At 37.1% G+C, this 27902-nt stretch overlaps 1 protein-coding gene across 1 annotated transcript in view; it reads left to right on the top strand.

Annotated features, from left to right (window-relative positions):
• The window catches only part of ITGA1 (integrin subunit alpha 1), a 165845-nt gene that overhangs the window by 111255 nt on the left and 26688 nt on the right, over positions 1-27902 (top strand). Inside the window, exons 10-18 of the mRNA XM_069556562.1 lie at positions 561-634; positions 1597-1741; positions 10218-10360; positions 13420-13563; positions 14695-14952; positions 17479-17609; positions 24027-24193; positions 25546-25682; positions 27655-27765. Of these exons, the coding sequence (XP_069412663.1) occupies positions 561-634; positions 1597-1741; positions 10218-10360; positions 13420-13563; positions 14695-14952; positions 17479-17609; positions 24027-24193; positions 25546-25682; positions 27655-27765 (1310 nt within the window). The remainder of the gene's footprint in view (positions 1-560; positions 635-1596; positions 1742-10217; positions 10361-13419; positions 13564-14694; positions 14953-17478; positions 17610-24026; positions 24194-25545; positions 25683-27654; positions 27766-27902) is intronic.

Raw genomic sequence — 27902 nt, 5'->3', positions numbered from 1 at the left:
AAGACCCCTCCTGATTTGTGAGTGACACCCACAGTCAGACATCAGGACAAATACAAACCCGAGTCCCTAAACCCCTTATCAAACAGTGGAATTCTGAGAGGATATACCACAGGAAATACAATGAGGCTGGTGGAATCAAGAAACCTCTTTAAATATGTGAATCAAATGTTATTGGCCCTCTGACATTTTAGTAAGTTTAGCCTAATCTCAGGAGGATACCTAGGGCATGAGGGTGTGTTACAGAGCTTTCAATCATGTTGATCCCAAGCTCAATAGGCTCCAACATAGACAGAGTATAAGAACAGAGGTGTGACTCTTAGCCCTTCCAACAAGGGTGGGGAAACTAACAGTCAGGAATGTGAGACTCAGCCCTTACGCTAACCTTCTCAGTCCTCTACCCAGCCCTGCCTAGGAATTTTGGGGTTGAGAAATCTTTGCGCTGAAAATGCTCTAAAGATGCTAGAAGTTCTAGTTGGTCAAAACCACAGATGGTACTAGGTCTCTGTCTTCTGCAAATCTAAAGTGTGTGTGCTAAAGGCGACTCTCTTCCTCCATTACAGCTACAGTTGACCAATCGGCAGCATCTTTTGAGATGGAAATGTCTCAGACCGGCTTCAGTGCTCATTATTCACAGGTACATTGACCACTTGGTAGAAAACATAGTTTTTAATAGGTTTCCTTTCTCAAAGTCAGCACTGAGACATCAGCATTACAGATGCAAGTTACAGCTCATGGCATGAGCAGTTATTCAGACCATGTAGTTAATAATCCAAATAGGAAAGAGGGGACTTCCCTGGTGGGCCAGTGGTTAAGACTTTGCCTTCCAGTGCAGGGAGTGTGGATTTGATCCCTGGTCAAGAAGCTCTCACATGCCTCACACCCAAACATAAAACAGAAGCGAAAGACCAAAACATAAAACAGAAGCAACCTCATAACAAAGTCAATAAAGACTTTAAAAATGGACATGGAAAAGAAAACTCTTAATAGAAAAAAATAATGTTACTAGTTGTCATAATTTTTTTAAAAAAAGGAAACAGCATTTCACAAGCTTCTTATTAGGGAAACATGTTGTCACACACACAGCTCACTACACTGTACTGATAATCATGAATAAGCTTGAGATCTGCCTTCTGTAATTATGCATCTAACTAAATAAAATATTTAATTTAACATATTTGCTAAAGATATGTATCTTTTTCTCAGTGTCAGAGTATTCAAGGGTCTTGCTAGAAGTCCATGTTCAAGACCCAGAATTCTTAACAGCCATAAAGCAAAAAGATAAGATTAGAAAATACATTCTTTACAGTAGATGGAAGAAAAGGTGCTAATACCATGGTCCCTGCACAGGAATATCGACATTTCAGGGTGCAATTGTAGTGTATAACTTAGGGAAATTTCCTTATTCTGCCGCAGTTTCCTCTTCTGTAGAATGGGGGTGGTAATAATGGAATCTAGCCCAGTGGGCTTTTGGGACGATTTTATGGTTTAATAAATGTAAAGCACATTGAACAGTACTGATCACACTATTAATGCTATGTACGTGTTTACACTTACTATTTTTGTTAAATATCATTGTTTTCTCTGTTTGGATATCAGGACTGGATCATGCTTGGAGCCGTAGGAGCCTATGATTGGAATGGGACAGTCGTCATGCAGAAGGCTGATCAAAGTGTAATTCCCCAGAACACAACCTTTAATGTTGAGTCCACAGAGAAGAATGAACCTCTTGCTTCTTATCTAGGTAAAGTTTGGATGTAATTGATAGAAAGTTGGTTTTTTAGAAAAGTTTTGTATTTTTTTAATTTTTAGCATTATTTCCTTATACTTGCATAGGCGGACTTTGTAAAAGAGATCACTTCTACAAGTTAGATATTTTATAGGACCCATGAAAGTTTCCAGGCCTCTGAGTAACCTTAGTAAAAATAATAGAATATGAGGGGCCTTTCTCAGAAGGACTGTCTACACAGGGAGGGATTTGGGCTGAAATTCACACTTTTTAAGGTCTCTCTATGTCTGGTATTCTCGTTAATGTCACCAAATGCTTCAGACCCAGTGAGCAGGAAGCAAAGGTAGAGAAAGAAACCTTGACTCAGGCTACGCTGAAGCCCAGACTCCCATATTCTCTTAAATATTTTTTATCATTAGTTTCTCTCTATGGGTCCTAATTTTGGAAGGTAAACATTTTACTTGTTATATCATATGACTTCTTCTTTAATACCTTTGCTGACAATCAGATACATATTGAACTGAAGCCCAGTAATGTAATGATTTCCCAAAGACTTGCCTAGAATGAGGAGGTGTATGTCTGGTGTCACTTTATTCTGAATTTGTGCCAGACTGGGAGCTGTCTGGGGGAGACCAGGGGACTCTTCCATCGTTGGTCCATCTCCGTAAGCAGTTGGGAGGGCCTAGGATGGAAGGGCTTCCCTGGCGGCTCAGATGGTACAGAATCTGCCTGCAGTGCAGGAGACTCAGATTTGATCCCTGGGTTGGGAAGATCCCCTGGAGAAGGCAATGGCTACCCACTCCAATATTCTTGCCTGGAGAATTCATGGACAGGGGAGCTTGGTGGGCTATAGTCCATGGGGGTCCCAAAGAGTCAGACATGACTGAGTGACTAACACATAAACACAGGATGGATAAGACCCTCAGGATATGATTTCCCAGCTCTCTCTATTCACTCAACAAATATCTGGGGAGCATTTCTCTTCTCTCTTTACTGGCACATCTGTACATCTTTTTATTCAAGGGTATGTATTAAAGCTGTAGAGGCAACAGAATTTAAGAAGAATAAAGAGTCTGAGCAGTTTTGGTAATTAACAATATATAACAGTTAACAGCAGGTATAATGTGAGTGCTAAATCCCCTTAAGACATGTTGTTGAACTGCACTAACAGAAGTCTAGTGTATTTCTCATGAATGTCCTATTTCATTCTGCCTTAGTCAGAGAGCAGCTAGAATACTCTAAGCTTTGTCCTAAGCATCACACATTATAAAAGAAAATGCCGAACTAGAATCACCAGTAAAAAATTACCTAAAGGCTATGAATCTGAAAACAATCCCCATCTACCCATCCTTCTCCCCACCAAACCCGAAAAGAATGGTGGTTAGAAAACAGCGTACACTGCATGTCTTTTAAATACTTGAAGGACTGTGATGTAAAATAAAGGGGTTGGTATTAAAATTCGTAATCAGTTTTAGCATTAAAAGAGATCTCAGGAAGCAACTGGTACACATCTAATTTGCCAAGTTAAGAAACTGAGTACTAGAAATATTATATCACAGTTAACTATGGCAAATCTGCAACTGGAATCTAGGTTTTTAAATTCTTATTCCAGTGTTCATTTCACCACACCAAAACGCTGATTCTGGGCTGATCAAGAAAACACTTACAAATAATAAGTGCCTGCAGTGTGTCAAATATTCACCTGTAAATTAAGGGTAACAGGGTAAATAAGGGAAATTTATTCCTGCATTGATGAAGCTTGTTGTTTTGGATAAGAGACAATACAGAACCAACCAGTCACTATTAGTGTAATATGAGCTATGAGACAGAATACCTAAAAAGAGGATAGGAGGTTAGGTTAGATAGTTTCTAAAGGTTCTTCATGTCCTATGAGTCTTTGAGACTCATATTAATATGTAAAATTAATATGTAAAATACCTTGAAATCTAGACTCATATTAATATGTAAATTAATATGTAAAATACCTTGAAATCTAGAACCAGTTTAAAATGAGGTTTCTTTCCATCCTAGATAGAAGAATGGGAGAACATTTGTTCTCATAAAAATGTTTACACCATAATGACTTAGAAATTTCACTTTAGAGGATCTAGCCTAAAGGGAAAATCGGTTATTTAAGAATGCCAAGGGAATGGTTGTTTTCACTGTATTGTTAGTTATAATATTGAGGAAAATGACATATCCTAAATGTTCAAAAATATGAGAATAGTGAAGTAAATTGTAAATCCACTTGATGGAACATCATGCACATAAAAATTATAAAGCTGCTGATACCATCATACTTAAAGTGACTTGAAGTGATTGTAGCACTAGGTATACAGTCAGACAGTACAGAGATACTCTGAGGTCATAGGAGTCTTGAGTTTGTTTTCTGACTCTGCCCCTGGTTATCACTTTAGGCGAATTACTTTATTCCTCAAAGCCTTGATTTTCCTATTTATAAAAAATAATTTATATACAAGAGAAGACTCTACACATGGACATCACCAGATGGTCAACACCGAAATCAGACTGGTTATATTCTTTGCAGCCAAAGATGGAGAAGCTCTATACAGTCTACAAAATCAAGACCGGGAGCTGACTGTGGCTCCGATCATGAACTCCTTATTACCAAATTCAGACTTAAATTGAAGAAAGTAGGGAAAACCGCTAGACCATTCAGGTATGACCTAAATCAAATCCCTTATGATTATACAGTGGAAGTGAGAAATAGATTTAAGGGTCTAGATCTGATAGATAGAGTGCCTGATGAACTATGGAATGAGGTTCGAGACATTGTACAGGAGACAGGGATCAAGACCATCCCCATGGAAAAGAAATGCAAAAAAGCAAAATGGCTGTCTGGGGAGGCCTTCCAAATAGCTGTGAAAAGAAGAGAGGTGAAAAGCAACGGAGAAAAGGAAAGATATAAGCATCTGAATGCAGAGTTCCAAAGAATAGCAAGAAGAGATAAGAAAGCCTTCTTCAGTGATCAATGCAAAGAAATAGAGGAAAAGAACAGAATGGGAAAGACTAAAGATCTCTTCAAGAAAATTAGAGATACCAAGGGAACATTTCATGCAAAGATGGGCTCGATAAAGGACAGAAATGGTCTGGACCTAACAGAAGCAGAAGATATTAAGAAGAGGTGGCCAGAATACATGGAAGAACTGTACAAAAAAGATCTTCATGACCCAAATAATCATGATGGTGTGATCACTAATCTAGAGCCAGACATCTTGGAATGTGAAGTCAAGTGGGCCTTAGAAAGAACAAAGCTAGTGGAGGTGATGGAATTCCAGTTGAGCTGTTTCAAATCCTGAAAGATGATGCTGGGAAAGTGCTGCACTCAATATGCCAGCAAATTTGGAAAACTCAGCAGTGGCCACAGGACTGGAAAAGGTCAGTTTTCCTTCCAATTCCAAAGAAAGGCAATGCCAAAGAATGCTCAAACTACCACACAATTGCACTCATCTCACACGCTAGTAAAGTAATGCTCAAAATTCTCCAAGCCAGGCTTCAGCAATACGTGAACCGTGAACTCCCTGATGTTCAAGCTGGTTTTAGAAAAGGCAGAGGAACCAGAGATCAAATTGCCAACATCCACTGGATCATGGAAAAAGCAAGAGAGTTCCAGAAAAACATCTATTTCTGCTTTATTGACTATGCACCTAAAGCCTTTGACTATGTGGATCACAATCAACTGTGGAAAATTCTTCAAGAGATGGGAATACCAGACCACCTAACCTGCCTCTTGAGAAATCTGTATGCAGGTCAGGAAGCAACAGTTAGAACCGGACATGGAATAACAGACTGGTTCCAAATAGGAAAAGGAGTACGTCAAGGCTGTATATAGTCACCCTGCTTATTTAACTTCGATGCAGAGTACATCATGAGAAACGCTGGACTGGGAGAAACACAAGCTGGAATCAAGATTGCTGGGAGAAATATCAATAACCTCCGATATGCAGATGACACCACCCTTATGGCAGAAAGTGAAGAGGAACTAAAAAGCCTCTTGATGAAAGTGAAAGAGGAGAGTGAAAAAGTTGGCTTAAAGCTCAACATTCAGAAAACGAAGATCATGGTATCTGGTCCCATCACTTCATGGGAAATAGATGGGAAAACAGTAGAAACAGTGTCAGACTTTATTTTGGGGGGCTCCAAAATCACTGCAGATGGGGACTGCAGCCATGAAATTAAAAGACGCTTACTCCTTGGAAGAAAAGTTATGACCATCCTAGATACTATATTCAAAAGCAGAGACATTACTTTGCCGACTAAGGTCCGTCTAGTGAAGGCTATGGTTTTTCCAGTGGTCATGTATGGATGTGAGAGTTGGACTGTGAAGAAGGCTGAGCGCTAAAGAATTGATGCGTTTGAACTGTGGTGTTGGAGAAGACTCTTGAGAGTCCCTTGGACTGCAAGGAGATCCAACCAGTCCATTCTGAAGGAGATCAACCCTGGGATTTCTTTGGAAGGAATGATGCTAAAGCTGAAGCTCCAGTACTTTGGCCACCTCATGCGAAGAGTTGACTCATTGGAAAAGATTCTGATGCTGGGAGGGATTGGGGGCAGGAGGAGAAGGGGACGACAGAGGATGAGATGGCTGGATGGCATCACGGACTCGACGGTCGTGAGTCTGAGTGAACTCCAGGAGATGGTGATGGACATGGAGGCCTGGTGTGCTGTGATTCATGGGGTCGCAAAGAGTTGGACACGACTGAGCGACTGAACTGAACTGACCCGGGTATATAACATTTGCATTGTTATGAATATGAGCATAAATAATCCCTGTAAGGTGCTTAGTGTTGTGACAGATGGTTGACCCTCACTAGGTGTTGTCTATGTTGTGTTATTATTCCTCTTATTAGTATTATGATAGGCAGAATATAGACCCCAAAGATGTCCATGTCCTAATCCCCAGACTTAGATCTTATGTGACAAAAGGGACTTTGCAGATGTGTTTAAGTTAAGGATCTTGACATGAGAGATGAGCCTGGGATACCTGGTTGGCCCCAATCTCATCACATGAGATTTTAAATTCAGAGAAGCTTTCCTGGATGTGAACAGGGAGAGACAGAACCATAGAAAAATGGTCAGAGAGATTAATGTTATTGGCTTTAAAAATGGAAAATGGGTGCCAAAAGCCAAGGAATGTGAGTAGTCTCTAGAAGCCGCAATGGGCAAGAAAATGGATTCTTCTCTGTAGCATCTGAAGGAACCCAGCATCTTTAACCCATGCCTACCAACACCATGATTTTAGCCCAGGGAGACCTAGGGCTGATTTCTGACTGTATAAGATAATAAAATCGTGATGTGTTAAGCCATCAATCAAGTTTGTGGTAATTTGTTACAGCAGCAATAGAAAACTACAAGTATATTATAGAGCTACTAAGAGTAGCTGATATTAATACTACTACTAATTAGTAGTGAACAGTTACAGCATTAACGATATTGTGCACAAAGATATTGACATCCTCAAAGACGTGAATGACATTGTCACTACTCTAAGGAAGTTCACACGTTAATACCACATTTAATAATATATTAAATAATAACTTTATTTGATAAATTAAACTATAGTATTTTTAGTATTCTGAGTGATTATATGAGTAAATTCTTTAAAAACAAAAAACCTTAAAGAACTCTAAATCTATTATTCTCAAAAACCTTGGGTTAATGGTTTGCTTAAAGCAGACTTAGAGAATTCAAGACTGAAAGATACTGCTGCAAGCAAAGAAAATTGAGAACCTTTACTCCTGACCACATATTTATATGACACCTCTCTACCCAAAAAGGGAAATTTGGGGGTATATTGTTGACAGTGTGATAAGATGATTTTTTGTTTGTTTCGAAGATTTTTTTTAATCTTTATATTAGCTTAGTCACAGGTTAGTGCTTTAGATATTTTGCTGATATAAAGTCTAATATATGTAAGATTTCTTTCAAAATGGAAAAGCACTCAGAAAGAGATCAAGGGAGAAAAATGGCTTTTCCCGCAAATATTATTCCAAATCTAAAATTAAGGTTTCAAAATGTTTCCTTGTATGGGTTACACATTAAGAAGAGTTTGAATGTGTTCTTCCAATCTGTGTGGATCAAAAGTTGTTAGACTGTGAAAATTCTGAAGGAAGGTAAGTAAGAGGTAGACAGTCTATTAAAAAATCTTATAGTAACCAATAATGATCAGAAAGCAGCGGGAACCAGCCATGGAACCTCCCTCAGGACAGTTAAGCACCCATCTTCCTGTAGCCCAGCAACTGCCTTTTGCCGATATGCACTGAGCAAGTGGCCCTGCTGGTGAGAATACAGGCAAGATCCTGTCCCCTGCTTCCCCGACCCACAGTTTGCTGATTTCTAATCACACCAGACTGATTCAAGAGGAAAGGTAAAAACGTGAGGCAAACATGTGAAATCAAGACAGATCCTGTGTTTCCCGTTACCTCACCTGATTCTAGCACTTTTCCCAAGTGAATCATGAGAGCTGACAGGATTTACTCTTCGTAAATCCACACACAGAGCTATGTCATCAATTTTCCTTTCTCCTCAGTTCTGTGCCTTTCTTTTCAGAAAGTGGTATAAACTTTTAGATCTTTATAATGATTTTCCTTGCATTAAAATTAGACTTTACTGAGTCCTCCTTCTTGCTCTCTTGTTATTGTTTTTAGACGCCCAAGCTTCAGCCAGGAATATCTGCCTGGGTTGTTACTGTCCCTGTAAAGGGGTTCAGCTAATAGTTTAGTTATCAAGTGTGCATCATTCAAAGTCAACTAGATAATAACAAAACTCCAGCCTCAAACATAATTTTTAACTTATTTTTTAAAGGCTGTTTTACCAGTTTGCATTCATAGCTCTGAAATTGTGAAAAAAACAAAAAAAAAACATGTGTACTAACACTTTCACCCCACTCACTTCTTAATATTTCTAATAGAACTGCATGAAATAAAATAACCTTTGTTTTGTACATTCTTGTTTTCCATTTATTTTTATATAAACATTACCCTAAAGTTTTTGTTTTCTAAGCAATATTGTGGTTAGTAACAAAAATATAACAATTACATGTCTGAAAAAGAATATTTTACAGTCTATTATGTATAGTAATTTTTTTTGAAAAAGCTCTAAGATGAAGCAATGAAATTGTAAGAAAAGTATTTACGAAAGAAAATATGGCTGAGGAATTGTGTTCCCCTAACATTTGTAAAAAGAAATATATTTGAGCATAAAACCTCTGTTTCTCTCTTAAAGTTCTGAAAGAAAGTGAAACTATTATCTTATGGTAAAATACTTGGTAAGTAAATTATCAATATAATCTTTTTCTCAGTAAGGAGTGCTGTTCTGTAGCATTTGGAAAAATAATCTTCCTTCTACTCCAGGGGTGGCCAGCACTGGTTATTAGAACATTTCTTCCTTCAGTAAAGTTGAAATCTACACATGGTAATTTTTATCTATTTGTTCAGCTCCATTCTCTAGACATACAAACAATAAATCTAATTCTTCATTCAAAATTAATAATAATCAGTCTTAAAGACTTTAAAATTTTAAAGTGCATAAAAGCTCAATTAAAAAGAGGAATGATTAAACATGAGAGAGAGTTATTCAAGCTCACTTTTAATCAAACAAATGAAAATAAAAATCATAGCAAGGTATATTGTTTAACATTTATTAGAGCATCCACAATTTTAAATAATAGTTATATACCTAATGTTTGTGAAATTTTGGTGAAACTACCCTCTCCAATGGCTGTTCATGGAATGAATTAGTACAAATATTCTGGAAACAATTTGCCAGATGTTATAAGAACCATTAAAAATTTGATCTGGTAATCTATTCCTTGAAATTTGTCATCAAAAAAGTCCAAAAGAAAGAAAAAAGTAAGTGCTCAAAGATGTCTTTGCAGACTTAAGTGTTATGCCAAAAAAGTAAAACCACGTAAATTCCACCATTTCATCAGGAAATGGTCCTGAGGTATAAACACAAAGCATTTACACTTTAATTCAGATAAATAAGCTTCAGCCACTTAAAATTACAGTCAAAAACCTAGACAATTATACAGAAAAGGTTTATATTTACTATGATTCCAACTGTATAAAATTATCAATTTCTATAGCATAAACACATGCATCCAAATGAAATACAGTTGGTTTATTACCAAAGAGTAGATTGAGATTACAAGAGTTGTATATATGCGTGTATATATGTGTGTTTTTCTGTCATTGTTATATCATTTGTACCTTTTAACAGTGAAAATCTAAGGTTTGGAGGAAAATACATTTCAGAATGAAGCAACTGTGGTAGATAATCAGGGAACAAACAACAAGCTGTAACCAACACAAATTTACCTGCATTAAGGAAAACATTTATTTAAAAAAAAAAAAAGATGTCCGTATAAACATATAAAAATGGTTCTCCCAGCTATTTAAAATAGATCTTAATTTATTCCATGCAGACTCTAAGGGGCCAGCAAGTATATCTGGCGTCTCTCTTTTGTTAGGTTACACAGTAAGCTCTGCCACTATTCCTGGAGATGTGCTCTACATTGCTGGACAGCCGCGGTACAATCATACAGGCCAGGTTGTCATCTACAGGATGGAGGGCAGAGACATCAGGATTCTCCAGACACTCAATGGAGAACAGGTAAGCTTCAAACTTGTCGTTTTGAATTAATCCATTCATATTCTTCCTGTGTAAATTGAACTATCTATTGTCCTAAACTTTTTAAAATATGGCACACCCATATTCAACAGCCACAGTATATAGGGTCTCGTGTTAGGTTTCTTGGAGGTATGTAAACTTATCTGCATCTTTGGCATCAGGAAAATTTCAGCTGGATGGAGATAGAGGTCAGAAAAATAGATACTGATGTAGATACAGACATATAAATAAATGCAAAAGGAATCTCAGACAGTAAGAAGTATGGAAGTGCCAGTCCCACAGATAGCAAATTCAGAAGATGGAAAGAGCCATAATCTAGGATTGGTACAGAAAGTCTTCTTAGGAGATAAAATGTGGGCTAGTCGAGAGGAAAGACAATGTAGACAGGCAGAAAGAGCCAGTTAAAAAGAGTAGGTCCCAATTGTGTGAGGTTTTGAGTGTTGGAGTAAAGAATTCAGATTTTCTCCTGGAGGTGATGGAAATAATTTGTAACACATAAAATCAGAGAATTCTCTTTTGATAATATTGAATATTAAAAGTAATTTAAGAAAAACCATATGCAATATGCGATATAACTATATATAAATATTTTTAATTGAATGAAACATCTCTGCTATTGTTGGTTATTATTAAATTGTGATAATTTAAGTAATTTTTATTCCTTTTTTCGTAGTTTTCTGCATTTTCCAAGTATTTTAGAATGAGATTGTATTAGTTTTATTCTACATTCTTCATGGGATGGAAGCATTCTTGGGCTTCACTAAATAGTCCCACTCTTTAGTTTACCTGTGCCCCCAACACACACGAAATACTCAGAAAGGCAGGGCAGTGCCAGCCTCCCTCTCCTGCAGGAACCCTGACAGGCACCCAGCAAATGGCTCAGCTAAGCTGCCAAGAGACAGATGCTTCAAGCAGGTGCAGTTGCTGCCCTGGCTTTAAAGCCCTATAGGAGGCAAGATCTTTTCTAGTAGCACCGTAGACATAGCTTCCCTGGGTCTTGTTAAAGGCATGAAGTTTCAAGAGTCACTGGTTTCTAGGAAGCCCAAAATATATTATTTCCATCAAGTAGTTATCATTCCCCCCAGCCCAAATGCAACATCCCAATCAGAGGTTTTGTCACCACACTCAAATGTTGCTAAGTGCTGAAATCCTTCTCTCATCATATTACACAGTTACAGTAAGCCAAAGGTCAGATTCTCATTTAGCAGGTGAGAGGGTGTTATTAGCCCTTTGCCCATAATCAGAAAATGCATCAACAGTAAACCAAGGCTCTTGTTGGAGGTCAAGGATGAGGTGAAAAGAACCTGAAACGATAGATCAACAATAAAAGTGGAAAAGGAAGGGATGTGGCAGACATAAATAAGGAAGAACTGACAAGACTGTAAAATAAATCATTTGGATGACGTCTTAGGTCTGCTGTATACTTGCATGCTCAGTTGCTCAGTTGTGTGCAACTCTTTGTCATCCCATGGACTATAGGCAGTCACTCTACTCTCCGCTGTCCATGGGATTTCCCAGGCAAAACTACTGGAGTGTATTATTTCCTCCTCCAGGGAATATTCCTGACCCAGTGATCAAACCCACATCTCCTGCATCTCCTGCACTGCGGGCAGATTCTTTACCACTAAGCTACCAGGGACACTCCTTAGATCTGTTATCACTCTATTCATTGTCTAAGACAGGAAATGAAAAATTTGTAAAAAAAAAAAAAATGAGCATTTGAGGAGAGTATCACAAATTATATAAATCATGAAAAATTTGAGTTTCAAGTCTGGGAGAAAGAAGGCACCATGATTAGAATGTCAGCAACACAAGCAATTTAATTTTTTTAAAGTGGTATTTGGTTTTAGACATGTTTTGTATAACAGTGAGCACAAATTCAAATGGTTGCAAGTGGCAGGGAAGTAAAGCCAGTGAAAAAGCTGCTGGGCAGAAGACAAGAGGAAGTGGGAGCCAAGGCCTGGGCAGCTTGTGACTTAGCCCCTGCTCAACTCTGGATGGCTATTGCCATGTAAGAATGAAGGGCCAATATTGTCAGATCTTAAAAATTTTTTAGTTATATTTTTAATTAATTCAATCTAAAAAGCAAAGACTTTTTAAACCCTTCATGAGCCTGTGAGAAAAGGACATTCAAAAAATCAGTGTCTAGCAACTGTCTAAATGTCTAGCAATGTGTAAAAATGTAGAACTGGGGGTCTTGCGGACGATGGAGTGAAACTTGCCAGTTAAGATAGTGGGGATTGTTAGGGAAGAATTAATTATCTAAGGGAATAGAATAGTTGCAGTTCTGAGCTTAGGCGAGGTCACAGTCTAGGGGATGGAAGGAGAGAAAGGAGTCAGCAAAGTGAAAGGGTGATCTATGGTACAGTGGTAGAACCAGGAGAGCAAAAGTGACATCATGGAGGCCAAGACAGGAAGTTTCAAAGAGAAAATGATAAGAGCATCAAACTTCAAACACAGGTCAATATTTGGGACAGTTATTGCACTTAGTAAAGCACAAGTACCCTGGATTTCTCTAAAACTCATTCCTGTCATTAAAGAGAACATATAATGACAGTCTTCTAAGATTCTAAGGTAAAATATGCTGCCCCAATGTTCCAAGATAATTCAGTTCCTTGTAGTGTATTTCAGTTTATATTTTCATCTTACTGTATTTAAGCATGTACTGAAGCCACTTGGAAATGCCCTGTATTGTTCATTTCATTTTTAAAAATTATTGTGTTCTTACTGGTCTTTTCTAATTAGTGCAGAAGAGAAGTTAGGGTAAAAATCCAAAGAAAATCCTTACTCTTATTCTCAAGCTACAGACTCTAAAATGACAGCTGCTCATCCTCCTGGATGGAACTGACTAATATTCATTAACTTCATGCAGAACCAATAAAGAGCTCTCAGGGAGCATCAATTTCTATATTTCATTTCCTTTGTCATCTGAATCCCAGATACTCTTCTTGATTGGTTTAAGAGAAATGCAGGTTTTTAGTTTCCTTGAGAGGTTCTGATGTTTATCAGACTGTTTTGTTCTGTTTTGTCTTGTGTCCTAGATTGGTTCCTACTTTGGAAGTGTGTTAACGACAATTGACATTGATAAAGATTCTAATACTGACATTCTTCTAGTGGGGGCTCCCATGTTCATGGGAAGTGAGAAGGAAGAACAAGGAAAAGTGTATGTCTACGCTCTGAATCAGGTAACGGTTACTTTGGTAGAAATTCAGGAAAATCTCTTTCTTTGTTTCTTAAAATTTCAGTTAATAATGGTCTAATTTTTCACTCACTCTGGCAAAAGGAACAAAGAAGCTTTCGGGGCCAATCTACCCGACTAACCCCTCAGCCTCTAAATGAACATTTAGAATTGTAGCAAAATAACTCAAACAGTTAGATATTTTCTGCTTATAAATGTGAACTTTATTAAGAGTATATTGAATAAAGATAAATAAATTTCACTAAATTCTTAAATTTGCAGGGCAACTATTAGTGAGCTCTGGTCTAGAAGTGGGCCACATTAATAGTTCAAGCTCTGAACTGAGTTGAGTGAGTGAGTATGGGCACACACGTGTGTGTGTAAAGGGAGGAGTGAGGAAAGACTGCAGAGAAGTAGTGAATGTTATGGCAGTCATACCAAACACTGAGCAAACTGCTGTGGTCTTTGGAATACTTCAGTCAGCTGCAGTGAGATTTTTGTTTCTCTGATCCTAGCTTCAGACATTATTTGCTAAGTGAAATAATTCTTGACTTCTTCATAAGAATTTTTGTTGTGTACAGCAGAGTTGGGATATATCTATTTAGCTTGTTAAATTTTTAGTCTTTCCCATTCAATTATTTTAAATCATAAATTATGTATCTTTCTCCCTATCATCTTTTTTATTCCTCCTGTCAACATTTTTTGGTCCTGTACTGTTTTTCCCTTTTTCCCAAGAAACTGTTTTCCTAGTCATCATTTCTGTCCTTTATAGGGAAGAATATAGAGAGACTTTTCCGAAAAACATAATAATGGATAAAGAAAGGATAGTGACACAAATTGAGAATTTAAAAATCCAGCTCTTCAGCTTTAAAAAGTTGCTGATGAATTATATACTCATTCGATTACATTAAAAAGAGACTCCATTAAAATCCTCAGTACATCCTTGCCTACACTCCTATAATCTGTTCGTGGAAATTTCTAATTTTGCTCTCAGATAGACACACTTAAGAAATTTTGCAAACTTTACCCTTCAGGTACAAATGGTTTTTAATAGCACTGATTTAGTACATACTTTAAAACTTTGCTCTACTGTAGTTATGACAGAAATCCATAAGGATTCTGTTTATCTTTCTTCCAGACAAGGTTTGAATATCAAATGAGCCTGGAACCCATTAAGCAGACTTGTTGTTCATCTCTGAAGCACAACTCATGCACAAAGGAAAACAAAAATGAGCCATGTGGGGCTCGTTTTGGAACAGCTATTGCTGCTGTGAAAGATCTCAACCTTGATGGCTTTAATGACATCGTGATTGGAGCGCCCTTGGAAGATGATCACGGAGGAGCTGTGTACATTTATCACGGAAGTGGCAAGACTATAAGGGAAGAGTATGCACAAGTAAGAAGTGACACCTACAGATCCCTTCATTTATTTATTATTTTAGTGTAACAGGCATGGATGTTACCAAAATACAGTAATGGTATATAGTCATACAGTCAGTAGCAATGCATGGGGTTTTTAAAATTTTATTAGTCATTGAGAAAGCATTGGTTTATTATATTATTCATGTATTTTTAATCCTGTGATTCTTGCCCTTAACTGATAAATGGGTTCAATACCAGGCATCACCTGTCTTGCTTCACGAACTATTTTTTTCTTCTGGCTCTTGGGAAACTAGATTTCTAAGTTTTCTTCATAGTAAAATTACTTGTATTGAATATTTTATTGTTTTGTCTAGTTTTTCTTTTCTGTTGTCCTATGCCTTGTCTTCATGACTTAATCTTTTTTTTTAATTGAAGGATAATTGCTTTACAATTGACTTGATCTTTTGAAATGGTAAAAACACAAAACAAAAGAGCACTTTTTAACGATGCTATTTACCAACTACAGTTTGTCCAATTCTAAACAGAGGGTACCACTTTCTGAGTAAGAGAATAGTTATTTTATATATATATATATATATATATATATGATATAAAGGAGAAGAAATTGTTTTTATATTCAGTACCCATGTTTTTATAATAAAATCACATTAAGTTTATATTTATGAATTAAATTGGTATATTTTCATAAAAATAAATTTGGACTTCTGAAGGTTTGTAATTTTCTACCAAGTAATCCCTCTTGGGAAAAAATCTGAATAATTAAGTTTAACCTGCAGGGGATTTCTATTGTTCTTGATTTAAATTTATTGTCAGCTAATGACTCTATAAATTAGAGCCTAATATATAAATTAGAACTTTTTCCTACATGAGAAAAATGTCCATTTACAGAAGTGTTTTATATATTACAAAAGTAAAAGAATTTAAAGGGATTCTTCTAATGTAATTGTCTGTTTTTAAGTAACCATAGTTAATTGGACATTGAACAACTACTTATGAATAAAATAGAATTCACTACTTTTCTAACTTATGAAAAGAAAAACAGAAAAAATATTATTTCTTTTTATTTTGTAAATATTCTTTGGCTCCATAGTCAACAGAATTCTCAAAATCTATTCATGTCTTGTGAAGTTGTCCTTAATTTTTCATTGTCATAATGGCATTAATAGTGAAAAACAAAGGGCATATTTCAGTAGCATATTTTCACTAACAACACTCCAATCTGTTTAATAAGTGATTTGCTTCTGTTAAAAATCTTCATGGTACTTCATAACTGGAAACAGGCAATATTAACTATTGGAGTGTGATGGAATCAGGTACTGGAAGAAGGAGTTTCTTTTCCTGTGTTCTTCACATTATTCATTCCGGTTCAATACTTCAAACTTAATGGAGTGGCATTTGCAATATAAAAATAAGGATTTTAAAATCATTAATAAGTAGACTAGATGATCTTAAGCAATTATTTTGTAAAATGATGATAAATCAATATGCAGCTTTAAGCAACGAAAACAGTAAAGAATGTTAGAGTTAAGTCTGTTTAATCATTGGCAGAATGCTTTCCCAAGAATAGGTGCGAAATGTGCTCACTCATTTCTGTGGTGACTAGAGGTGCTGCTTGTGTATGGAATGATCCAGAATCAGACTGAATCAAGCCCTCCAGAAGCGATGGGGTCAATAACTCCTGATTTCTCTGCTGAAAAATATAAGGAAACAATTTACAATGAACCACAACCTTTAGGCTTGAAAAAATGTTTTCATTTGCTTTGCCTTATTTGGCTTCTTAAATTTTATGACATTTAAGTGGAAGATAGGATAAGGAGACTCCAAGTTTAGGGAGAGTTTGTCAGTCAGGACTCCCTGCCATCAGGTTCTGTTAAAATGCTATCAGCTTGAACCTGAGCTAAGTTAGGAAGTGCAGATGCCAAACATATTATGTACGGTAATGTGTATGAGAACTCCCTATTCATTTGTGCTTCCCAGCACTGTGGATACATGTGAATGAAATGGAAACTATTTTTCTTTCAGTACCTACACTCCTATAATCAGTACCATTTTTGACAGACAGTAAAGATCACATATTGAAAAATGTATTTGATAGAATGTATTATTTATACCCAACCTCAAAGTTCAGTGAACCCCAAATTGACCCTAGGATAATTTTCCATTCCCTCTCTTGCTTGTCTGATGTGTTTCCAGTACCTTTAAATATCTCTGTGTAATGGAATTGAACAGAAACTAGAAAGCAGAGCCAATTACTCATAATGTTTTCCTTGAGGGTTAGACAAGATGACGTTATATAATATTTTTCCCTCTCTCTGGTGTCAATAACCCTGAAATGATTTTGTCTGCACTATAAAAAGAATATCCTTTGGGAACATCTGAGTAAGTCCTCTTGTCCCCCCACATGAGGGGCCTCTTGGGCAGGTTTCCAAAAGATCTCTCATTTTAATTTTTTGTCAGCCAATCCAAGTTCTCAGATTTATTTGAAATGGGTTTTCAAGAGACTCTTCTGACATTAAAAACTCTGTTGGTATTTTCACAGCGTATTCCATCAGGGGGAGATGGCGAGACACTGAAATTTTTTGGCCAGTCTATTCACGGAGAAATGGATTTAAATGGTGACGGTCTGACTGATGTCACTATTGGGGGCCTTGGTGGTGCTGCCCTCTTCTGGTATGTATTTTAATAACATCCAATTAATCTGATCCACAACATCCACAAATTAACATGACGCATTACTGAGTCCTTGCGTGAGTGCGTGTGTGCTAAGTCGCTCCAGTCATGTCTTTGCAACTTCAGACTCTGTGACCCTATGGACTGTAGCCCGCCAGGCTACTCTGTCCATGGGATTCTCCAGGCAAGAATACTGGAGAGGATTGCCATGCCCTCTTCCAAGGGATATTCCTGACCCAGGGATTGAACCCCAGTCTCTTATATCTCCTACATTGGCAGGCATGTATTTTAATAACATCCAGTTAATCTGATAATATTTTACAGATAGGTCAGGAAAATGCCCTGGAGAAGGAAATAGCAACTCCAGTAATCTTGCCTGGAAAGTCCCATGGACAGAGGAGTCACAAGAGTGGGACATGACTTTGTGACTAAATAACCAGAGCTCAGAGTATGATCAGAGTTTGTATACAAAATGTCCATTTCTTTTTTTGCTCCCATATTCAGAAAAAATGTATGCAGTTTGGGAATCTGAGAAACTGATAAATCTTAAAAAATGAAACCCCTGTATTAAAAGAATAAGTAGAATCAACTCTTAATGTGGGTTATCTATTATGTGATTGTCATTCTGCTTAGACGAGGGGATAGGGGAAAAGAGGGCCTCATACAGGATGTATATAAACAAGAAAGTTTCCCTAAATTTAAGTTACTTAGAAGCTTTTAGGGATAACTGACTCTTCATTCATTTACATAGTGCGTAGAACTAGGCGTTTGTGCGTCACTGACTGACTATATTGTTGGTCAAGTGTAAAAGCATCTACAATAGTGTTTTCTCTCAGTCTTTAAAATGCCTGCATCCCCAGATTAATTTCAGTTAATTGTAACATCCTCATCAGTAGTCAGATATGTTTACTAATGCCATTTAATTAATTAACTAGCTTATTAATAAAATAAGTTATTAATTAATGGCATTAATAACTAGCTTTAACTAGTTAAAAGACAATTTCAAGAGTGTTTTATTTTTTTAATGTGATTATTTCAAAAAAAGTAAATAAAATCAATAAAATATCATAACCTCATAAGAAATTTGTGTGACAATTTTGAAAAATGCCACAAACTTTGTTAAAACATATAAAAGGATTTAATATATTAAAAAATATTTTCAACTATGCCTTGATGGAAAGTCCATATGTTACTCTCTCAAATTAATCATTTAGTTTAGTACGATTCAGATGGTCTTTTTTCAAACTTTATGTAGAAGGATAGTAAAGAAAATTATGAAAGAGGTGAAGATAGAGACTTGAAAAATATGACTTTGTCATAATTTAAGATAATCCTTAAGAACTAATGGTCAGATAAAAGTTATGCACTAAACTACACAGAGAGGAACTATTATGCTTTTTAAAAACTTTTAACCATGCAGCAGCAGGAAAGGAGAATGCCTAGGAAAGGAGAATGCTAGGCAGCATGGTCTGTGACTTTTGGGGAAGACCCTGAAAATCAAGGCTCCAAACCAGAAGTCACCAGTTTTGGAAACAACAAATATATTTAGTTTTTGTTTGAACTGCTAGTTCTGGGTTAATTCATTAGGATAATCTTTTTTTTTTTTCATTAGGATAATCTTTACCCACAAATATTTATTGTATTCACCTCCTTGTATTAAAAAATATACACATGTTTTAAGGGCAATTTTTATTCTCCAATTTGTGTCAAGAGCTACTTTCAAAGCCCTGAAAACTTGTTTCTGGCCTCTCCTGCCCCCCAGTCAAGCCTTTATCATTGATGAGCCAGAATATCAGAGTTAGGTTCCTGACATCACATAGCAAAATGGACCAAACCAGCCTAATAAAACACGAAGACCAAGATTTGCAGTGCTGAAGAGGGAACTCAGAGAGGATACAGCTGGCAGGCGATAAACAGAGGCCCACTCAGCAGTCAGGGATGTCCAGGAGAGCCGAATCCTGTGGGCTAGACTGAGCTATATATTCTATAAAGATCTGTGTGGAGCAGAGCGGAGGTGTCGGGTAGGGAGAGGTCAAGGCAAATACATACCTGAAGGATCCAAACTATACACTCTCATTCACTCATTCATTGCTGGTGAAAGGATACACTGGTTAAAACCCATTAGCAGGCCTTTGTCACTAAAGTGACAAAGTTAAAAAAGCCTTAAAATGTTCTTTTTCTTAAACTTTACCCCCTTATTGCAAAATTCAGACTTAAATTGAAGAAAGTAGGGAAAACCATGAGACCATTCAGGTATCATCCTAAATCAAATCCCTTACAATTATAGAGTGGAAGTGACAGGGATTAAATCTGATAGGCAGAGTGCCTAAAGAACTATGGACAGAGGTTCCTGACATTGTACAGGAGGCAGTGATCAAGACCATCCCCAAGAAAAGAAATGCAAAAAGGCAAAATGATTGTCTGAGGAGGCCTTATAAGTAGCTGAGAAAAAGAAGAGAAGCTAAAGGTAAAGAAGAAAAGGAAAGATATAAGCATCTGAATGCAGAGTTCCAAAGAATAGCAAGAAGAATAGCAAGGAGAGATAAGAAAGCCTTCTTCAGTGGTCAGTGCAAAGATATAGAAGAAAAGAACAGAATGGGAAAGACTAGAGATCTCTTCAAGAAAATTAGAGATACCAAGGGAACATTTCATGCAAAGATGGGCTCGATAAAGGACAGAAATGGTCTGGACCTAACAGAAGAAGATATTAAGAAGAGATGGCAAGAATACACAGAAGAACTGTATAAAAAAGATCTTCATGACCCAGATAAGCATGATGGTGTGATTGCTCACCTAGAGTCAGACATCCTGGAATGTGAAGCCAAGTGGGCCTTAGAAAGCATCACTATGAACAAAGCTAGTGGAGGTGATGGAATTCCAGCTGAGCTATTTCAAATCCTAAAAGATGATGCTGTCAAAGTGCTGCACTCAATATGCCAGCAAATTCGGAAAACTCAGCAGTGGCCACAGGACTGGAAAAGGTCAGTTTTTATTCCAATCCCAAAGAAAGGCAATGCCAAAGAATGTTCAAACTACTGTACAATTGCACTCATTTCACACACTAGCAAAGTAATGCTCAAAATTCTCTAAGCCAGGCTTCAAAAGTATGCAAACCGTGAACTTCCAGATGTTCAAGCTGGATTTAGAAAAGGCAGACTAAGGAGGGATCAAATTGCCAACATCCATTGGATCATTGAAAAAGCAAGAGAGTTCCAGTAAAACATCTACTGCTTTATTGACTTCACCGAAGCCTTTGACTATGTGGATCACAACAAACAGTTTTGTTTCCACAACTGTGTGGAAAATTCTTCAAGAGATGGGAATACCAGACCATCTGACCTGCCTCCTGAGAAATCTGTATACAGGTCAAGAAGCAACAGTTAGAACTGGACATGGAGCAATAGACTGGTTCCAAATCAGGAAAGGAGTATGTCAAGGCTCTATATTGTCACCCTGCTTATTGAACTTATATGCGGAGTACATCAGGCAAAATGCCAGACTGGATGAAGCACAAGCTGGAATCAAGACTGCAGGGAGAAATATCAATAACCACAGATATACAGATGAAACCACCCTTCTGGCAGAAAGTGAAGAAGAACTAAAGAGCCTCTTGATGAAAGTGAAAGAAGAGAGTAAAAAGTTGGCTTAAAACTCAACATTCAGAAAACTAAGATCATGGCATCTGGTCCCATCACTTCATGGCTAAACAGATGGGGAAACAATGGAAACAGTGAGAGACTTTATTTTGGGAGGTTCCAAAATCACTGCAGATGGTGACAGCAACCATGAAACTAAAAGATGCTCGCTCCTTGGAAGAAAAGCTATGAGCAACCTAGGCAGCATATTAAAAAGCAGAAACATTACTTTGCCAACAAAGGTCCATCTAGTCAAAGCTATGGTTTTTCCAATAGTCATGTATGGATGTGAGAGTCGGACTATAAAGAAAGCTGAGCACCGAAGAATTGATGCTTTTGAACTGTGGTGTTGGAGAAGACTCTTGAGAGTCCCTTAGATTGCAAGAGATCAAAGCAGTCAATCCTAAAGGAAATCAGTCCTGAATATTCATTGGAAGGACTGATGCCCGAAGCTGAAACTCTGATACTTTGGCCACCTGATGGGAAGAACTGACTCATTTGAAAAGACCGGACATGAATCTGAGCAAGCTCCAGGAGTTGATGATGGATAGGGAGGCCTGGCATGCTGCAGTCTATGGGATCGCAGAGAGTCAGACATGACTGAGCAACTGAACTGAATTGAAAATTTTTTTAAGATAAAATCTATGATTAGAGATGTATGATCTTTAGAATAATCATAGTGCTGTAGGTTTCAGATTTTTTTTTTAAGGAGTTAAGATACATATCCAATAAGAGAAGTCTGAATAAATAGATTATGGTTCATGTATTTGTTGGAATAGTATGCTGCTGCTGCTAAGTCACATCAGTCATGTCTGACTCTGTGTGACCCCATGGATGGCAGCCCACCAGGCTTCTCTGTCCCTGTGACTCTCATAATGTTCTCATAAAAACAAAAATGTTGGAAAGTTGCTTGTAATATTTTTAAATAGGTATGCTTATATATGTATTTGGGCCAGTGTTTATATATGCATATGTGTGTGTATGTGTGTGTGTGTGCCTCTCTCTCTCCTCTCTCTCTCTCTCTATATATATATATATAAATAGTGATTAGTGCTGGGTGATAGAATTATAATTGTTTTGTATTTTTTTTGTTTCTTTTATTATATTTTCATATTTTCTATGGGTAAATTGTTTTAAGAGAAAAAATATATAATTTTTTAAAATGCAAAAACATAAGCAGAGTCCTATGTATTCACAAGATCATTGTTGTTGTTTAGTCGCTAAGTCATGTCTGACTTTTTTGCAACCCATGGACTGTAGCTCACCAGGTTGTTCTGTCCATGGGGATTCTCCTGGCAAGAATACTGGAGTGGGTTGCCATTCCCTTCTCCAGGGGATCTTACCAACCAGGGATTGAACCCACATCTCCTGCATTAGCAGGCGGATTCTAAGAGCCAGTCTGATTGCAAAGCAAAAGCCAGATAAAGGTATTTAACAGTTATACTGGCTTCATTCTAAGGCATTGACCTCAGGCTCCATGTACTCTCTTTGCCTAATTTTGGATTACTGTGCTCTCAATTTGGATTAGTGGAAATCACCAGACATTGGAATTAGAAAGACTGGGTTTAAATCCTAGTTTAATTCCCTGGACAGCTTCTGACAAAATAATCTCTCAAAGTCTTGGTTATATATAAAACAGAGGAAGATAATATGTCTTGTTATGAAAGTTAATTTAAAATGTAAGTGAATAATAAATAGCACGTGTATAAGAATGGATAGCACAGGTCTCCTCGCGCTGTTCTGCTTCTCTTTCCCAGAAACAGGAGCAGGGCTGACCCTACAAGAAGAACAGACAAGTGTTAGAGTGCAACAATGTTGTCCAGGGGTCCTCTGGACTCTTCCCAGGTTGGGAACAAACTTGAAGGTGCTGAAAATATGGTTTTGGCTCTGAGGTTGCACCTGGCCCCTTGATTTCATCTCTTTTCTCTCATAGGCAATTACAGTTTCTTGGCCTATCAATTGTAGGGAATGAAAATTAATTTTCCTTGTACCTTTCTGATTTCCTGGCTGAGACTTCTGTAATAAAAGACAGATTAACAGAAAAACCTAAAACAAACGAAAACCAGAAAATACCCAGAAGCTTATTAGAACACATATATCTCATGTATGCATGGGAGATAATGAATGACACTCTGAGGTAGCTTAGAATTCACACTTAAAAATTATCTTAGTAGGGAAAGGAAATGGAGATAGGCCTCTTAGAGAAAATGGGTGATTTTTAGGAAAGATGAGTAGGCCCTTAAAACAACAAATGGGAGGTAAAACAGCTTGTAACAAAGTTTGTCCAGGTGTGTTGTCCACTCCAGCCTCCTCTCCTGTGACAAGTCAGTCTTCTCTGGCTGATGAAACTCCTGGGAAAGGATTTATGACAACTGAGTTCTCTTTAGAGGATGCATCTTTAGGCAGTTAATTGGAGTTCTGAGAAAGCCTCTCAGCATTTCTTGTATTTTAAGTGCCTGCAGTTCAAACGATCCGTATACCAAAGTGGCATGCTTTGCAGTGGGGTGTCCTGAACTCCTACAGTCATATTTTAGGGTGACATATTCTGCCCCCCTTCAGAACCCAATGCCTACCATGGTTCCAGAATAACCAGGGTATCTTCAGAATGTCAGATACAATCTCTTCTGTATCAAAGCTTCATGAGAGAAAGGCATCCTGAGAACCCATGCTGCATACAAAGAAGAAGCATCTCGGATCACTCACTCATCTCACACTCCCAAAAGGATGGCATGCATTAAATGTGAAAATAAATAGTGATCCCCCATGGCTTATGTGTTTGCAGGTCTCGAGATGTGGCTGTTGTTAAAGTGACCATGAATTTTGAACCCAATAAAGTGAATATTCAAAAGAAAAATTGCCGTGTGGAGGGAAAGGAAACGGTGTGTATAAATGCCACGGTGTGTTTCAATGTAAAATTGAAGTCCAAAGAAAACGTGGTTTATGAAGCTGGTAAGTGTCATACATACAGAAGTACTTTGGAGCAGGAGGACAGTGTATTCTATTTGCTCCCACAGGATGAATCCAGTAAGATAGTGTATTTCCCTCGATGATAGGAATCTGACATCACATCTGCCTCTGTGAACATACTGAACCTTGAAAAAAACTCTAATGTAGAAGGAATGGGTTATGGAACCTGTAAATTCTGGAGCAGAAGCTACATACTTACATTTGGTTGCCTTCCGAGTTGGATTCCGTATTTCTCCTCTGGCTCTCCTATTTACTCTGAACAGTCAAGTGCCAGAGAAAGAGAGAGAAAGACACCAGTTCTAAGGCAGAGTTGAAAACTGGGTTCTCTCCAGTAAGACTGGTATTACAAAGGACCTGAATGCCCGCACCTTCCTGAGATCTCTGCCCCAATCAGAAGGTTTTTTAGGGTCAAACAGATCCCATGTGTGTTCTCAGACACATCGCATCAGCCTGGGTATCCCCTTTTTGCCTATATTCTACAATTCCTAAAGCAGTTTTTAATGATACTGAAACATGCTGGAGCCAAAACTGTGGCGATCATTGGCTGCCCAATAGTAGTTTAGTCTGCAAACCAAATATAAGTAGAAAGAGAAAAACGATTAGTCCTTAGAATCTATTTTTCTTAGCTTGCACTACATGTGCCTATTTATGATCTGCAATAGACCTCTGACTGGAAGATAAATGAGGTCTAGGAATGTAAAATAATGACTTACATTATCATATGCAACATTATTTGTCTTATTTTTATATAGTAATTAAGCAAGGAAATAAGAAAGATTGCTGCCTTCATATAAGGTATAAGGCCTAACTTGCTTTCCTTATCATAGTATGCTTATTTTATTAAACTTTTATTTATTTAACTTATTTTATTATATCCTTTGAATAGTTGAAAATGACATCTTTTATAATATAAGTTTAAAATATCATTAATGTATATGTTTGCCTCTGTTGAAATACAACATAGTCAATATTCTAAACAGGGTCTAAAGTTTCTAAATTAAAAAAAAAAAAAAACTAAGTGAAAACCCAGTAAACATACCCACATGGTCAAGAAGTTAGGTGGTATGTAGGTAGGTGTGTATAAACATACATATGCATTTTTTAATAAGTATAATTAAACATTAAAAGCCTTGCAAACTTGGAGAGTTCTTTAGAGTTCCTCAACATTATCTTCATGACTGCAAATACCATTGTACTACAGTAGTGCGAATATGCTGAATCACTTGTGTTGAGTGGTTGCTCTAGAGATTTTTCTGTAATATTAATGAGCTGGATCATATGATAATAACCCCAAATAAACATGTCTGCCAATTATTCTTTTTTTATTTTTATAGATATGCAATACCGTGTCACACTAGATTCTCTAAGACAGATATCACGGAGTTTTTTCTCTGGAACTCAAGAGAGGAAGATTCAAAGGAACATCACAGTTCGAGAGTCAGAATGCACTGAACATTCCTTCTACATGTTGGCAAGTAAATCATGTGTAACAGCTGACTTATTCCAGATCAAAATAAAATAGAGATGCCTTATCTCGTCAGTCAATCTTACGCTTACGTCAACGTACAAATCATGAATTAACCTTTGTTCAGTTTTCTTAGAAAATCACAGGTCTGATTTCCTAATTTCCAAATATATTTCATAAAGCTGTCTTTCATACTCCTTCTGTATGTTATCAGACATCCATATATTATGGGACAGTAAAAGGCACGGTGCACCAGTTGATAGAGGTCTTGTATTTCATTCATTTATTGATTTCATTCATTCTTTCCACTTGAAAGCATCACTGAACTTTTGCAGGCCTTGTCTGTCAGTTGTGGCTAAGTGGTTAAATGCCCTGAGGGGGAACTGTTGGGCCTTATGCTTTCTGGGGTCTGTTTTTGTCCGTTGAACTATGTGTTTCACTCTTTGTCTTTAGACTGAAGGAAAAATATCTGGCATTTTCCATCATCTCTAAGCTTTATGCTACCTGTTTCTATTTTAGTGGATGAGGGAGCCTTGGAAAGCAAATTATTAACCTCTAGAGATGGCTGCTAAGCCAGTTTGAACCATTTGAAATGTATTTGATTGGATCACCGTGTACGTGGAGCAAGAGTCTCTTAAAATGTATGTGACACTAAAGAAAAAGAAAAGCAGAACAGATGTACTGAGAAAATGCTGACTTTAGTAATGGAGATTGAATCTTAGAGACTTGAACATGATCTTGGAATTTTAAATGAAATAAGCCTATTTGCCCCCACTTCCGACGTATTTCATTATTCCTGATGAATATTTCATATTTTGAAAACATTGTAGTCAGGGGCAGGAAAGTGACAGAAGATACGCAAGCTGGTGTGCCACATTTATTCTTCCTCAGTGATTTTCAAGCCAATATTCCTCACGACATATCTCAAGATAAGCTTTTTTGGTCAGCATTGAATTCAGTCTGTGGTGAGAAAAATAAAAATGGAGTTAATTTCCTATTTGCTTCATCAGAATTGAAACTTTAGGAGTTAGGACTTGGATAAAATTTGAAAAGGTGTGAAATCAGATTTGGCAGTGCCTCTAACCTACTCACTGTTGTATATATTTCTCCAAAAATTTAGCATCTAGCTATATCTAGGCACTGGTATTGAAAGGAATGAACTAGTTTCAGAATTTCCAAAATACTTCTGGATTTTGATGGATACTTTAACGTTTGTTATGGAGTCAGCCAGGAGGGAATTTGTAGCCCAGCTTACCTACTTTCTGAGTAATTTTGACAAAGTGGTTTAGTCTCTTAGTTTTATTCATCTTATTCATATTTATTCATCTTAGTTTTATTTATCTATTTATTTATTTATCTGTAAAATAAAGATTATAACTATTATGTGTCTTAGAAGATTGTTGAAATAATTCTCAATAATGTGTATAAAGCTCATAATTCTGGCCATGCCATAAATGATGGCTGTCACTGATGGTAATAAAGACAATATTGATCACATCCTTATTATTTTCATACCCTGTCACATTGTAAAATTCTTACAACTCAAGGGATATATCATATTAAAGAAATGCAACTCAGTTTAAAGAAGGGTTTCTCTCTTGAAGTTGAGAGATATTCATAGAAGTATTACATAGTGTTTTTTAGCTCCAAATCTCAAGAGAAATGATATTGTTATGCAGGTAGCTTGGAGCTGTACATCCTGACATGGCCAAGTACAACCTATCCATCATTCCAACAGGCTCATCTGAGAAGCTGGATGTGAGTTAGCTGGTTACAGTCAGAAGCCTCTGTGTTCCGGAAGTGTCCCTTGTCAAGGCAGAAAGGCAGCCTCTCTAGTGAAGCAAAAGCCTGATCAGGTCATGTCAGATCAGGAGCACAAGAAGGTCCAATAAGCCTGACCCATGGGGCAAAAGAAGAAAGCCATCACAGGGCCCAAGAAATATGATGCCAATGACATGTTCTGTGTTTTGACCTCTAGGACAAGCATGACTTTCGGGACTCTGTGAGAATAACTTTGGATTTTAATCTTACCGATCCTGAAAATGGGCCTGTTCTTGATGATTCTCTACCAAATTCAGTACATGAATATGTAAGTCAGATTTTTAAAATTTAGAATGCCTATTTGTGAATATATTGAGAAAAAAACCGGAAACATATAAACAGATGCACACACACAAGCCTAAAGCAATTAATTTAATTGTTTTTAAAAAGGAATTAGATTTTTCT

Source organism: Ovis canadensis, chromosome 16, assembly GCF_042477335.2.
Source record: "Ovis canadensis isolate MfBH-ARS-UI-01 breed Bighorn chromosome 16, ARS-UI_OviCan_v2, whole genome shotgun sequence".
NCBI lineage: Eukaryota > Metazoa > Chordata > Mammalia > Artiodactyla > Bovidae > Ovis > Ovis canadensis.
The sequence above is the reverse complement of the archived record's forward strand: the minus strand, read 5'-3'. Positions and strand labels throughout refer to the sequence as shown.